The sequence below is a fragment of the Equus asinus genome, chromosome 14 (genome assembly GCF_041296235.1).
Source record: "Equus asinus isolate D_3611 breed Donkey chromosome 14, EquAss-T2T_v2, whole genome shotgun sequence".
NCBI lineage: Eukaryota > Metazoa > Chordata > Mammalia > Perissodactyla > Equidae > Equus > Equus asinus.
In genome coordinates, this window is record NC_091803.1 from 460,042 (window position 1) to 474,616 (window position 14,575).

General features: G+C 60.9%; 2 protein-coding genes across 3 annotated transcripts in view; one reads left to right on the top strand and one right to left on the bottom strand.

Moving 5' to 3' along the window:
- PRKAR1B (protein kinase cAMP-dependent type I regulatory subunit beta) overlaps positions 1–1,835 on the bottom strand; it is a 115,222-nt gene extending 113,387 nt beyond the window's left edge. Inside the window, exon 1 of the mRNA XM_070484022.1 lies at positions 1,745–1,835. The gene's annotated coding sequence lies outside the window, so the exon portion shown is untranslated. The remainder of the gene's footprint in view (positions 1–1,744) is intronic.
- Positions 1,219–14,575, top strand: part of DNAAF5 (dynein axonemal assembly factor 5) — a 43,691-nt gene continuing 30,334 nt past the window's right edge. Inside the window, exons 1-4 of one of the 2 annotated variants that reach the window (XR_011494033.1) lie at positions 1,219–1,850; positions 3,798–3,982; positions 11,350–11,474; positions 11,852–11,970. Coding sequence is in view for 1 of the 2 variants with exons in the window: in XM_044747534.2 (XP_044603469.2) it covers positions 1,247–1,850; positions 3,798–3,982; positions 11,350–11,474; positions 11,852–11,970 (1,033 nt within the window). In the remaining variant the exon portion in view is untranslated. The remainder of the gene's footprint in view (positions 1,851–3,797; positions 3,983–11,349; positions 11,475–11,851; positions 11,971–14,575) is intronic. The other variant, XM_044747534.2, reaches the window with a different exon arrangement.

The following is a 14,575-nucleotide window of genomic DNA, read 5'->3' on the forward strand; positions in this document are numbered from 1 at the left end:
TATCACTGACCCTCCCTATGTCACCCCTGCTATCACTCCTCGTGGAACCCTGTGCCATCCATTCCCGAGCACCGTGGCAATGACACACTTATTACTGTGATCATTCACTTCCCAGTTCTATCTCCTGTCACCAGACTTAGAGCTGTGACAGTAGGCACACGCAGCATTTCTATGTCACGGTGTCCCTGGTGCCTCAGGCAGAGCGGGCCCAACACATGCCTGTTGGAGGAGAGAGCGGTGAGGAGTTACCGAACACCACCTAAAGACATTCAAAAGACACGACCGTGGCATATTAACACCACCCCTTTACCAAACAAACGTCAACCACAAAAAAGAGCAGTCAAGTTGGAAAGAAAGTTCAGTCCTTAGAATAGAGGACGTTTTGATCTTTGGAAACTTGTTGAGGGCACTGTCACAGAGGGGTGGGCTGGCCAGCCAGATCTGGGGACCCCCGGCTGCGGTGGGCTCTGCCCTGTGCCCCAACCCTCCTCCAGGTGGTGCAGCCGAGCCGACGTCCAGCTCCCCCAGACGGCTGCGAGGCGCGGGCACCGGGGACCCTTGGCCTCAGCACCTCGCGTGTCTCCCTGATGGCCGCCTGGGACCAGTCGCGCCCAGAGCCCAGCCCGGAGGGAGCCTCGAAGGGGTCTGGCCGCAGGACCCACCGGAGTCCGTGCTGGAGCCGCCCCCACGGCCTGGGGGACGCGAGGCCGCGCAGGGAGGCTCCTCGTGCGTCCGAGGGCGCCGCGCCCCACTCACGCCGTGATCCCGCAGCGACCTGGGCTGGAGCGGGGCAGCCTCCCTGCACCGGTGAGCGCTGCGAGCCGGGCCCCGCCCCACTTCCCTGGAGCACGCGGGTCCAGTCCGTGCACCTGCCGGGCCACCGCACGTGGAGCCCGGGAAGCGCATAGCGCAGGCGCACAACGAGCGCTGTGCTTCCGGCCCACGCGCTCAGGCCGGAAGTCCTCGAGCCGCGCCACGGGCCCCGCCCCTCCGCTCCCCAAGTCCCCGGCCCAGGCGCTTCCCGGCCCTCCACTGCTCCCCCGGACCCTGCGGCCCCCAGCCCCCAGCCCCGGTCCCCCGGTCTTCCCAGGGCCCTGGCCCCCAGCCTCTGCCCCCGCCGTGTCCTGTCCGCGCTCCGAGCTGTCAATAAAGTTGCGTTCGGAGCCGACCGGAAGGCGGGCCGTAATCCGCGCCGCGGCCGTCGTAAAAGTGCCGGTTTCCCCGGGCTACGGGCAACGCGAGGAAGATGGCGGCACTGGTGGCGGCGGAGGCCGCGGCGCCCCCGGGCCCGGCCGAAGCGGCTGAGGCGGCAGAGCTGAGCCGCGCCCTGAGCCGTCTGCTGCCCGGGCTGGAGGCCGACAGCAAGCTGGGCCGGCGGCGCGCGCTCGAGGCGCTGCAGCACCTGCTGGAGGCTCGGCCCGAGGCGCCCGCCGCCGACCCCGCCGCCGCGGCCGCTGCCTTCCAGGGCCCGTGGGCGCGCCTGCTGCTGCCGCGCCTGCTGCGCTGCCTGGCCGACCCGGCCGAGGGCTGCCGCGCGCTGGCCGCGCACCTGCTGGGCCTGGGCCTGCGCCGCGCCGCGCGCCCCCGCGACGCCCTTCCGCGCCTGCTGCCCGCGCTGGCCGCGCGCCTGGCCGGCCCCGAGCCCGCGCGCCGCCCGCCCGAGGCCTGCGAGGAGCTGCGCCTGGCGCTCGTGCAGCTGCTCGGCCTGGCCGTGAGCCTGGGCGGCGCCGCGCTCGCGCCCTACCTGGACGACGCGGTGCGCGTGCTGCGCTGCACGCTGCTCGACCCCTTCGCCGCCGTGCGCCGCGAGAGCTGCGAGTGCGCCGCCCGCCTGGCGCGCGCCACCCCAGGTGCCCGCCCCGCCCCCCTTCTCCCCCCGCCCCCCAACCTCGGACCGGCCCTGAGCCGGTGGTCTCCTCCTGGACCCCCTCGCGCACTCCACGCTCGCTGCCCGCCTAGCCCGCATCTCCCCACCGCCAGCCTCGGGCCGGCCCTGAGCGGGTGGTCCCCTTCTGGACCCCTTCTCACGCGCCACCGCAGGTGTCCCCCTCCTCACCCCCTGCCTCGGACCGCCCCTACCCCTCCCTGAGCTGGTGGTCCCCTCCTGGACCCCCGCAGCCGCCCTGCTCTTTTCCATCCGGTGGTTCTCGAAATGCAGACTTCCGGAGACCACCCATGAAATTGTGTTCAAGCGTGTCTGGGATGGGGTGCGTTCTGATAGCTGCCTCTCGCGGGGGGGTGGGGGGGCTGTAATCCGGGTGGCTAAGGGAACACACTGAGAAACACCACTCCCATCTTTCACCACTTTTCGTCCCCGTTTCTCACGGAGTCCACCTGTCTTCTCTCTGTGGCTCGGACTGCTGTCCTAAAGGGAGGCAGGTTGCTTCTCTTTTGCTGCCTTTTAATCCATTCTCCATTGCTTTAAAAACCTAGTCTTAACAGGATGTTCCGTTTTCCTAAGTAGCCGGTTCTGCAGGGTCTTGCCCCAGTTTCCTGTCCTTGCTTTCTCAGGCTGGGACGTGCGATGGTAGGGGGCACCTTCTTAGTCCTTTTGGGAGGGCTTCCAGGAGGAGGGAGCGTTTAAGCTGAGGATCAGGGGTCGAGAGGGAGCCAGCCTCGAGGAATAAGCTTGGCAGTGAGGAGCAAGAGGGAGGCCAGGGTGGCTGGAGGGGTGAGGCGGGGGGGCCGATGGATTTGAATTCAGTGTTAAGTGCAATAGGGGAGCCAGTGGAGGGTGCGGACAAGGAGTGTGATAGACTCCGGTTCTGGTTTATGAAAGACGAGTCTGTGCTCGTGGGGAATGGACTACCCAGGTGGCAGCAGAGGAGATAAGGCAGCCAGTCGGGGGCCATAATCCATGTTTAGGTGTTGGCTTGGACTTGAGTGGGGCAGTCTGCTACAAGGGATGGAGAAAAAGGGACCGGCTGCGAGATGGACTGCAGCCCCTGCCTTCCAGCCTTGGCCTGTTCCCTCACTAGAGTCTAAGTTCTGGAAGGGCGGGACCATGCCTCTTGGTACTCAGGGCATACAGCTCAGTGCCGGCCTGCAGTAGTGCTTACTGACTGTTGAGTGAAGTGCTGTTTCTCCTGCTTGAAGCGGCTCCCCACCTCAGCCCTCCTCCCCTGCACCAGCGCTGCTGTGCGAGGCGCCTCCCTCCCTCCCCTGGCCCGAGGCTGGAGTAGACCAGCTCCTGCCTGGATGTGAGGACCTGCCTGGGGGTTAAGGAGCTCACCTGGGGTCTCTGAAATAGCCGTCTGTGGGTCTCAGCAGCAGCATTGAGGCCAGAACTCCAAAACCAGAGCGTCAGCCTGGCTCTCCCTGGGGACCTTACCCGTAGGAAGTGGCGTGGCGTCGCCTGGAGCTGTGCTGGTCTGGCTCCCTGCACTAGTGCTGGGTGTCTGGCTCTGGGCGCTGCTGGGTGTGGAGACACAGCGTCCTTCGGCTCGGTTTTTCCTTTGGCCAGCGTCCCTCTCAGGCAGCAGCCCCAGGGCTCCCCTCACAGTGCCCATCTTCAGCTGAGGTGGGGCCAAGCCCCAGCCTTTTCCCTCTGGTTCCCCAAGCCTGTGGGTCATAGAGGTAACCTTTGGGTCACACACGCTTCTTGTGCTTCTCCTGGGGCCGGAGGTGCAGAGCTGTGCCTGGCAGGGCTAAGCCGTGTGCCAGCTTGCAGCAGGGACCCACTGGGAGGGGAAGGAAGGTCCGAGGCGCAGCGGCCTGTCCCGGGAGCCCGTGGGGTTGGGCGTGGCTGAGGCTAGTGGACAGCAGCCCGGGTAACTGGTGGCCTCCCCTGTCTGCAGACCACTTCCACATGCAGTCGGAGTCTTTGATCAGCCCGCTGATGCAGACCATCTCCCACCAGCACTGGAAGGTGCGGGTGGCCGTCATCGAGGCCACGGGCACGGTGATCCAGTTCAGCAGCGGGAAGTCGGTGGATGACGTGCTTCCGCACTTTGCTCAGCGGCTCTTTGATGACGTCCCCCAGGTAAGGGGAGTTTCTCCTCCGGGCGGTCCCCCCTCCAGCAGAGGCATGCCCCATGCAGTTTCTACTCGCTCGCCCCCTTTTCCTTTTTATAAAGATATTACATGTTACCGCAAACGTCCTTTCATCGCTCCCAGTCGTTGGGCGCTCCTACTTCAAGTCTTTGAGAAGCTGACGGAGAGCTGAATTGTCTTAATGTATTTGTTATTCTTAATTGCAATAATGTGGAAGGGGACTATTTCCTCTTAGGAACAATGTCTAAACTGCGTGTCCTCCACGCTTGGCAGAGGCGTCTTCGCTGTGCCCATCCATCAGGCAGATTTAGCTGAAAAGCCACAGTGGTTCATGACCCAAACCGCAGAGGACAGGTTGGAGGGTAACTCGTTCTGCTGGGCTTTGGGGCCCGCTGAGAGGTGGACGGACAGACAGATGGGGATCAGAATACTGGGGTTGGCAGAAGTCAGCTCGGGGGGCATGTTGTGGGTCTGAGGCCACAGTTGGCTTATAAACCTTGGCCAGCCCCAACTGCCGGGAGCAGGGCCGAGGCCCCTGAGGGCAAGCGTTCTCCCAAAGGGTGCGGATCACAAGGGGGAGCTCGTGCTCACGGTCACACAGGGTGAGAGGCCCAGTGGGTGCTGGCAGGAGTCATCCAGAGCAGTCAGAAAGGGCCCCTGCCTCGGCCACCTCCGGCTGCTTCACGTCCCGCTGGCCGTAAAGCACACCAATGAGAGGTGGCGTGGCCTGCTCGCCTGTCGTGGGAACGTTAGCCGCTCGCGTGCAGCACTGTGCGCCAGCCTCTCCCATGTCTCATCCACGCACCGTATCGTTAGTTCTCACAGAAACCCCTCCTGTCTGCTTCACTTCCCCGGGGGTTTGGAGGCTGTGTGACCCAGCTGGCGCTTGTCCCTGGCCCAGGTCTGGTGACATCGGGGACCACTCTCCTGCCTCCCAGCCACAGGCACACTGGGTTTCCTTCCCAGGCACTTTGTCCGTTTTGTTTTGTTTTTTTAAACGGCTTTATTGAGCTCCACTTCACATCCCATACAATTCACCCATGAATGGTATGTTTGTTGTGTTGAAACATTGGCGTGTTCTGTGTTTTTGATATGTTACGTTATTAATTTTTAAGTTTTCTTGTAAAATATATTTAACGTTAAGTTTGCCATTTTAACCATTTTAAGTATACAGTTCGGTGGCATTAAGAACATTCACGAGGTTGTGCAAACATCACTACAGTCCAAAACTTTTTTTATCATCCCAAACAAACTCTGTAGTCATTAAGCCGGAAATCCCATCCCCCCTCCCCAGCCTCTGGTCACCTCTGATCTTGCCGTCCCTCGGAACTGGTGTGTTCGGGACGGCTCACGTAAGTGCAATCAACACGTGATCTGCTTCGACTGGCCCCGTTCGAGGTTCATCGTTGTGGCGTGTGTTGGTGCTTCATTGCTTTTTATGGCTTGCTAATGTCCGTCATGTGGATGGACCACGTGGTGTTTAGCCGTCACCCATCGATGGACATTGGGGCTGTTTCCACCTTTGGCTCTTGTGAGCGGAGCTGCTGTGAACACGGCTGTTCAGTGTCTCTTTGGGTTCCTGCTTCACTTCTCCTGGGCATGGACCGAGGAGTGGACTTGCTGGGTCCCGCGGTAACTCCAGGTCCAGCTTATTGAGCAACCACCAGTGTCGCCCACGGCAGCTGCACCGTTTTGCGTTCCCACCAGCAGTGCACAAGGGTCCTGATTTCTCTGCATTCTTACAACACTTGTTATTCTGTTTTTGTTTGTTTGTTTGTTTATAGCCATCCTGGTGGGTGTGAGGGTGCCTCCTGCGGCTTGGTTTGCATTTCCCTGACCATTGGTGACATTGGGCACCTTTTGTGTGCTTATTGGCGGTTACTTGTTTCGTGAGCTGTAACATTCACCTCGTGTGACTCAGATACAGTTCTGCTGGGTTAGCACGGTGGGCAGGCAGCCTGGGAGGGTCGAGATGCCTTCTCTGATCACACGGAGAGGCTAGAGGTTCTCACCGCTTGTCACGGCTTCCCCCACTCCGTCCGACCTGAGCGGGCAGGGGGCGAGAGGAGCGGACTGGCTGCGCTGCGGGATGATGGCAGCCTCTCAGCAGGAGGCAGGCTTCCCGGAGCGGATGGTGTGAAGGCAGCAGAAGAGAGTCGCTCTGGGCTTTAGGGGCCGGGACAGGTGAGGACATACCAGGGCCGGGGTGACACAGCCCCTGCCTGGATGTCGCTTTAGCTCTGCTGCCCGGGCTTCACCCTCAGGCTGTGTCCCTGAGGCGCAGCGAGGCTGCCAGTGGGGCGCACGCAGAGACGGAGGGAACCTTCCCCACGTGGAGCCTGAGTCTGTCCTCTCATCTCGTGGGGCCAGGTGGAGTGGAGTGACCGTGGGCACCGCTGACCCCTCCTGGAGCTGGGGTGGGAGGGCACAGCAGAATCGGGCTCTGCCGAGGGCGGAGGAGGGGGCAGGGCGCTAGGTGGGCACCAGCACTGCCCTGCACCTGCCACAGGTGCTGTTGCCGCTCCCCAGAGACCCGACTGCGAGGGCAGCTCCAGGAGCGAGGCCCGGCGTGGACGCCAGGGGAGAGCAGCAGCGCTGACCAGGGCGCTGTCTCAGCTTCTTCCAGCTAGAGGCAGAGCAGATAAGGATGTGGCTTCCTTGTCACAGATCAAGTGCTTTTCCTCAAAACACTGTAATAACTATGTGTCGACAGCTGTCTATAAAGAGTAAACTGCGTATCGATCGATAGCTGTCTGTAAATACTGTAACTATCGGCAGCTGTCTGTGTAGCGTAATCGTGTATCCATGGCTCTCGGGAAACACTGTGTTGATAACTCTGCAAACAGCTAAGTGTGAGAAAGCCGGCATCCCGTTGTTGGCCTAACCGTGGACGTTCGGTCCCCCGACTCGAGCGTCCTAAGGTTTGGGTCCCTGCAGACGAGGAGGAAGTTGTGGGAGGACTGCTGCCATTGGGGCATCACGGGCAACGTTCTGTGTTTTGTTTGCTGACAGACTTTCCCAAAACTTTGGTCTGTGACTCTTTTTTGTTATTTAATATTCCAAAACAAGTGCTTTACATTACTGAAACTATTTTCACTTTTATTTTTTCCCAGTGGGGTTTGATTTGCTCCCATACAGTTCCCAGGGCTGATTGAGGTGGGATTTCAAATCTGGCTTCTCAGTTGCCCGCCAGCTTTCACGCTGGCTTGGGGTCTCGTTAACGGGGTCACCAGAGTCCCTTACAGTGAGTTGAAGGGGACATGATCGTGCTGTGCTTTTTGCTTGGATGTCAGCTCTGGGCCTCAGCCCCTGAGCTCACTTTGACGTCAGCCAACACTTCGCAGGTGCTGGGACTCCTGCAGACTCGGCCCCCAGGACTTCGCAGGCACCCTGTGGGCGGCCCAGGCCGCGAGAGATCCTGCCCACAGTCTGGGCGTGAGGTCCTCACAGCCTTGGAACATTTAGAGAACTCTCAGCAACTGCTGGGCGCCCAGCCTGCTGGACTGAATCCTGGGTCGTTGAGCTCCATCATCAGGGGCTGCCTGGAATCAGCCTGTTCTTAGTGCTTTACTTGAAGCGACCCCTTTGGTCCGTGTAGCCCCTTGTGGGCGGGAGACTGTGAGGATCTCTGTCTTACCAGCGAGGAACAGGGCACAGAGAGGTTCCAAGCTCACCCAGGTGACACAGCCAGCTCAGTACGGGCAGTCCAGCTCCCAGAATTCTCTCTCTGGTGCTTCCTCACCACCAGCCTCCAGGACGTGTCTGAGGACATGGAAAGGGGGGTGTCCCAGGGCCGCAGGGGCTGACCTTGCTTCCTCTGGGCCAGAAAGGCCCACACGTCTGGCTGCGTGCAGCGTCCAGGTGAAAGGGCGCCAGGCTCAGGTTAGGTCGTCGTCCGTAAAGAGTGGTGTGTGTCCATCTCGGCCCTTGGTTGCCCTGGGGTCCCCCTCACTTCAGGAACTCGCTGCGTGTTGCTGGTCTCTGACTGTGGGCGAGGAGGTTTCAGTTAGAGGGTTGGTCCCGTGTGCTGTGTGTGGTGCAGATGTGGCTCCGACCCGCTGCTCAAGCTCCTGGGACGTGACCTGCGTGGGCGTCCCGTGGGAGCCGCCGGCAGGGCCACGTTCAGCGGGTTGCAGCTCACCTGGCCTCACCTGCCCCACTGCTGGTGGCCCCGTGGGCGTTCGGCTCAGGTCCTGAGGCCTTTCTGAGCACCTGCCCTCTGCCAGCACCTGATGGAGCGCAGGAAGGAGAGGTGCTGCCCCAGTCATTGCCTGGGACCTGGTGGGATCAGTGCCAGGCACCTCCCAGCTGCTCAGGAGCGATGCATGGTGGCGTAGAGGGGTGGGCGGGTGGAAGGGTGCAGGGCTGGGGGGAAGTGTGAATGTGTGCTCTGCCTGAGTGGGTGACAGGGGAGTCCTAAGGTGAGGAATGAGGGAGGATGCTCACCACATTCCAGAAAGCCCATGGGATGCAGATTCCTGAACCCAAGAGCCCTTGGGGCGGGACCCTGCCAGAATGAACTGGCGCAGGCTTCCAACTCCCATCCTACGGGTGGGGCCTGTTGCTGCTCCTCTCCCCTCCCCCACCCTCCTTTCCCCTCCCCTCTCTTCCCCCCTCTGCTCCCTTTCTCTCCCCTCTCTCCTCTCCTCTCCCCTCCTCTCCTTTTCTCTTTCTCCCACCTGAATCCAAATGAGGGAAAAGTAACAACAGAAATTTACCATGGACGTTCATATCCACCTCACAGACTTCATAAAGGTTATGCTGAAATTTTTCAGATTTTAAAACAAGAATGTCCCAGATTCAGTGGAAGCCCTCTTCCTCTTTAATTGGATTGAATACTATATATTTCAAGCAACATTTGATATGTTATTAAAATATTTTGCTGATGCCATTAAAAGCTTTTTATGCTGAAGAGAGGAGTTTATTAAAATGACATAAAATCCTTAAAATCCGAGGCCTTCGGTCGGCGTGGTGGACACAGAGGGAGTGCTCCTAAGTGTTTTGCTTGAGACGGTCATTCGAAATCAAGGGCTGGGTAGAAAGATCTTTCCCCTGCCTCCCCCACCCCCCAAATCTGAGGTCTGAAATGTTCGCACTTGAGGGCTGAATTGGAAAGAGATGACTTCCCCCCGCCCGTGCCTGGGAGCTGCCTTCCGTTCTCTGTGGAACGTGATGAGGAGCGTCGTCAGTTGATAACACATGCTTAGCAGCTGACGGCAGGACATAGCACTAAATATCCTCGTTATGAAGAACTGGGCACGTTAATTTTCCTTGACTTAAGAACTTAAAGTGGGGGGCCAGCCCCGTGGCCGAGTGGTTAAGTTCGCGCGCTCCGCTCCTGCACCCAGGGGTTCACCGGTTTGGATCCTGGGCGCAGACTTGGCACCGCTCATCAGGCCACGCTGAGGCGGCGTCCCACGTGCCACAACCAGAGGCACCAACAACTGGAACCTACAGCTATGTATGGGGGGCTTTGGGGAGGAGAACAAGAAAAAAAAGATTGGCAACAGATGTTAGCTCAGGCGCCAGTAAAAAAAACACACAGTGGGAACTTGCGAGTTAACGGAGAACGGAAGACTGTCTTGTTTGCTCAGCGCTGTTTCGCATGCACAGTTTCTCCCTTTGGCTTTGCGCAGGGTCCCAGATGGTGCCGCGCGCGGTTCTCCAGCCAACACCCGCCATCCGCAGCCCTGCCTCGGGAGAAGAATGATTCTCGCTCGGCTCATTCGGCTTTTTTTTTTAATTGACATATTTCCCGCTTAGTCAAACTGTTACTTGGCAGCTCTGTTCCGCGCTGTTTTCTGAGCTGGGAGCAGAGGGCGATGTGTCTCACGTTCCTGCCGACACCAGCTCCAGGCTGACGGGCGGGAGCGGGCCGGCTGCCCCGGCGATTCTCGCTCAGGAGGCGGGAAGCTGAAGGCTCCTTCCTACAAGAGACGTGTCATCTTTGGGGACGTTGCAGTGACTGTCCTGGGTGTGGGGCCTGCAGGTGCCCAACACGGGGCAGGACAGCGAGAGGAGCCGCAGCCAGCTGGATGGGCTCCCACAGCCCGTGGCCTCTGGTGCTGGGGCCCAGGCGCGGCTGGGTCACAGAGCTCTGGAGCGGGTCCTCCTGATGCCTGCCTGTCACCCTGCAGGGCCCTGCTCGCTCGCTCGGCGGTTCTGGCGCTGGCTGGTTGCAGTCGGGATGTTTTTAGCCCGTAGATTTGCCCAAGAGGGACGTTCGCTTGTGCTTTGGTCGCTGATGCCATGCTCGCGTCAGTTAATAAGAACGACCCCATTTGCCTCATGTTGTGCCTCTTTGTTTTCAGAGAGTTTAACCCTCGCAGGGGTTGCAAGGCAGCACGGAGCCCAGCGCCTGCACACCTCTTGCGGGCGGGGCGGGGGTGGGGGCCCGGGACTGCTGAGCTCGTGCCAGGGGCTCCGCGTCAGGCTCCGTGCAGGTGTTCTCCTTTCTCCTGAGGGGCCGGTGACACGGGTCCTGTCGTCCTCTCTCATTTTCCAGAAAGAGGATGAGCTTGAGGGAGGAGAGTGGGCTTTGCCTGTTCATGTGCCCTGCTGGAGCCGGGGCTCAGCCCACCACAGGCAGTGACAGGCCTTCGGTGGGCACTGCTGGGGCCCAGCCCCTGACCTGGGCTGCCTGCAGTGCTGGCTGCTGATGGCCACAGCGGGTGGAGCCTCTCTACCCCGAGTGCCTGCCATAGGGTCCCCTCCCAGCCGCACCTGGCAGACGCCACAGCCGGTGGGCCCCTTGCTGGGTAGTGCCGTGGTGCCACCCCATGGCAGGGCTCCTCCAGAGGCTCGGCCCGGCTGCTGCCCTCCCAGGTAACTTAGGGCGCCTGGCTGCCTGGCGCAGGGAGCTCAACCTCGGGCACCAGGTGTGTTTCGGGCCATTTCCTCTGTGGCAGGTGAGGTGGGTGGAGCGTGCCATCGCCTGGTCAGACAGCCCGCAGCAGAGCGGGCGCCCCGCCGGCCCCTGAGAGTCCCTGGGGCTCCAGGGCCAGAGGCCTGGGTGCTGTGACCTCGCAGGGCACACTTCCTAGCCGCTGGCCAGCAGCTCGTGGAAACGCCCATGGTGACACAGCGCCCGTGGAGCCCAGCAGGGAGGCTCCCGCGTGTGAGCCCTGCTTCGGCTGACAGAGGGTTGGGCTGGAGCCACGAGGACTGGCTTGGGCAACAAGACACAGCGGCCCCGACGTGTCCTCGCCAGGCCTGAGCCTCAGTGCAGGGCTGCCGGAGCACCGGGGCCCCAAGCCCGCGTCTGCCCCTGGACGGTGTCCCCATGGTGGCCCTGCTGCTCCGCGTGTCCCCTCGGCGTTTCTCTGCCCGGCATGAAGCCGCCTCTTTTGCGTGCAGGTCCGGCAGGCGGTGACGTGTGTGGTGGGGGGCTGGCTGCTGAGTCTGCGGGACCGCTACTCCTTCTTCCACAAGCTCATCCCGCTGCTGCTGAGCAGCTTCGACGACGACGTCCCCGAGGTCGCGTAAGTGGCCAGGCTGTCCTGGAGCGGCCGTCAGGCCCCCCGTTTGCCTGGCTCCGTGGCCCCTGCAGTTGCAGGCGTGGGTCCTCCGTCCTCTTCCCCGGGACTTGTCGTCCCTACATCGTCATCTACAGTCACGCTTGTTTGCTTTGCTGCGGAGTCTCCTTGTGACGCCCACCCCCCGCCCCCGCCCCGGTGCCCTCATTCTAGATGCCGCGAGGTCATGGGGCGTCCAGCAGGCCTTTGCGGTTTTCAGTACTTTGGGCACACGCATAGAAGTCAGTCGCCTTCAGTGCTGTCAGTGAAGCGCTCAGAAGCCCCACAGATGGCCTGGTCCTGGGCCCCTGCAGGAGCTCCCCTGACCTGTGTCTGTGCTGCAGGCGCGTGGCGGCCAGCCTCTGGGAGCAGGTGGGCCTGCAGTGGCAGAAGGAGAACGAGGAGGACCTCAAGGACAAGCTGGACTTCGCCTCTCCGGCCCCAGCCCATCACCCGTCACCAGGTGAGTGCCGCCTTCCCCAGGACAGTGATGGGGGCTGGGGGCTCTGAGGGGGCCCCGCGTGACCCTGCACTCTCGGGTGCCCCCCGGCAGCGCTCGGCTCTTCCTGCGGACGCCGCCTGGGTCTGGCCCTGGGTGGGTGAGGGTGACGCATCCCGCGGAGCTGTGGCTGGTGCTTCAGCGTTTTATACGAGAAGCTTTTGTAACTTCATCTGAAGACGCAAACACGGGTCACGGGGGCCGCGGCCCTGCATTTCGGGGTGATTTCCGCGGTCGAGGCAGAGGCTGCCGTCCCTTCCCTCGCTGCGGGGCCGACCTGCGCGCCCCTGTGTCAGTGCTGGGAGCAGGTCTGGCCGTGGCTGCAACCCCCTGTGGCCCTGGCCTGCACGCCCTCGGCTTTTCTGTTCTGGAAGCTGCTTCCTCTCATGGGTGGCGTGTCTCCAGCTGTGCTGGATCAGATGCCGCTGTCACCGCGTCTGCATGCACGGCGTTTCTTGACGTTAGACAGTAGCGAGGTGCACGCTGACGAGGACAACACGTAGCACCCGAGGCAGCCAGCCGCACACAGACCGCCTCTCCTGGCCTGGTCGGGCAGGCGGTGCGGGCCAGCTGGGCCTGGCGGGACGTCGTGGCTGCTCAGGACAGCATCAGGACAAGCACTGCCAGCGGCGTTGGGGTGATGTGAAGTTTGTGGTCGGCAAACGAGCACCTCCCCCTAAGACACAGCTGTCATCTCCCTGTCCACACACGCTCCGCCCCTCCATGCCATGCGGTGGGTAAGGGGGATCACACGCGTTCTGGAAAAGGTGCAAGAACCAGCTGCTGGCAGCATTTTTCTGTTTCCCTGAAGCCCGAGAACACACTTTTTAAAAATGTAGAACATAGACACCCAGGTTTGGAGTTTCCTTTGCAGCGCGCGCACCCTTGCTGCCTGTGAGGGAAGTCGGTTCTGAAGGTGGCGCTCGTGTTTTGTCAGAGCATCTCCCTCCACCCCCAGAGTTAGCCTGCACCCCGGGCAGACCGGGAGCCCGTGGGGTGTTTATTGACAACACATCTCCACTAGGTTCTGGTCGTTGACAAGGAAACAGTCATTCTCTCCGGATGCGAGGTCCAGGAGGGCTGCGTGGCTCGTTCTCTACCAGCCCTGAGGCTGTAAGCTGGGTCTTCACATCTCACTGGCTCCCTGGCCCCGCGTGGCCCAGGGAGACTGTGCTGGGAGCGCTCTGGCTGCCCTGTGCTGTGCTGGCGGTTTGTCCTCGAGGTCACACTCAGGCATCGGGGCGTCCTGGACAGGCCGCCCTGCAGGGAGGACCAGGGTCGCGGGGCCAGGGACTGGGAAGATGCAGGCCTGGAGGTGAGGTCGGAGGGAGGGCCAGCCCAGCGCGCACTGCACGGAACACAGGCAGCCAGGCGCACGTTCCAAGGCCTGGAGACCGTGGCTGTCTCAGAAATGCTGCTCCCGTTAGAGCAGAGTAAATTTAGAGCTGAATTACAATCAAAGTTAGTGGCATGAGTGCTAGGTTTCATTGGATTTTTGGCATTTTTCCCCTAAAAGTTTCCCCTAAAATTTTTCTTTCTTAAAATTTGAATCTTAAATCTAAGTTTTCAGGGGGTTTTTTTTAACACCATTTCGTATGTCCAATTATGTCAGTTGTCTCCTCAGAGCCTCGCCAGGCTTGTCTCGCTGAGCCTGGCCTCCTGTGCCTCCCCGGCCCCCAGCGCCGTCTGTCTCCCTCAGGTCCCCTGACCACACTCCAGCCCCTCGGGACAGGCTGCCTTCTTGACCTCTGATGTCATTTACGTCAGGAAGCTCACCCTTCACAGATAGAGTTCTATGAGTTTTCACAAACACAGGTGCCCACCCCTGCAGTTAAGATCTAGAACGTTCCATCGGCCCCGGCTGCCTCCTGCCCCTGCAGCTGCCTCTCTGTCGTCTTTCCCTGTAGTTCTGCCTTTTCCAGGATGCGTAAGCGACACCCCACAGGCAGCCTTCTTGTCGGCCTCATCTGCTCAGTGCACCTGAGGCTCGCCTGTGGCTGCGTCAGAGCTTTTCCATTCTGTGGGCGTCCCGCAGCTTTTCCCTCACCCGCTGAAGGGCACGTGGTGGTTTCCAGTGCTGGGTGATCCCCGATAGGGCTGACGTAGGCAGCTGCATACAGGCTTGTGTGAACCCACGTCTCCCAGGTAAACTCCTGGGAGCAGGGCTGCTGGGTCGTGTGGTGGCTGTGTATGGTTTCATGGGGACGGCCACGCGGCTCTCCATGGCGGCTGCATATTTGCATCCTGCCAGCAGGGGAGGGGAGTCTGGCTGCCCCGTCCCGGCCGCGCTCGGTGGGTGGGGCTGTGTTGGAGGCATCCTTGCTGGGTCCTGCAATGGCTTTCCTGACGACAGACAATGCGGAGCATCTTGTCATGCACTTATTTCATAGTCTTGTCCTCAGCTGTCCTTTGGTTAAGTGTCTGTTCAGATCTCCAGTCCATATTTTCAAGTGGGTGGTGGTTCTCTTAGAGAGCTTGAGCCGTGCTTCCTGCCGTCTGGGCGCCATCCTTTGTCGGGTCTGTGTTTGCGACTCTTCTCTGGCCCAGCTGTCTTTGAAGTCCCAGCTTG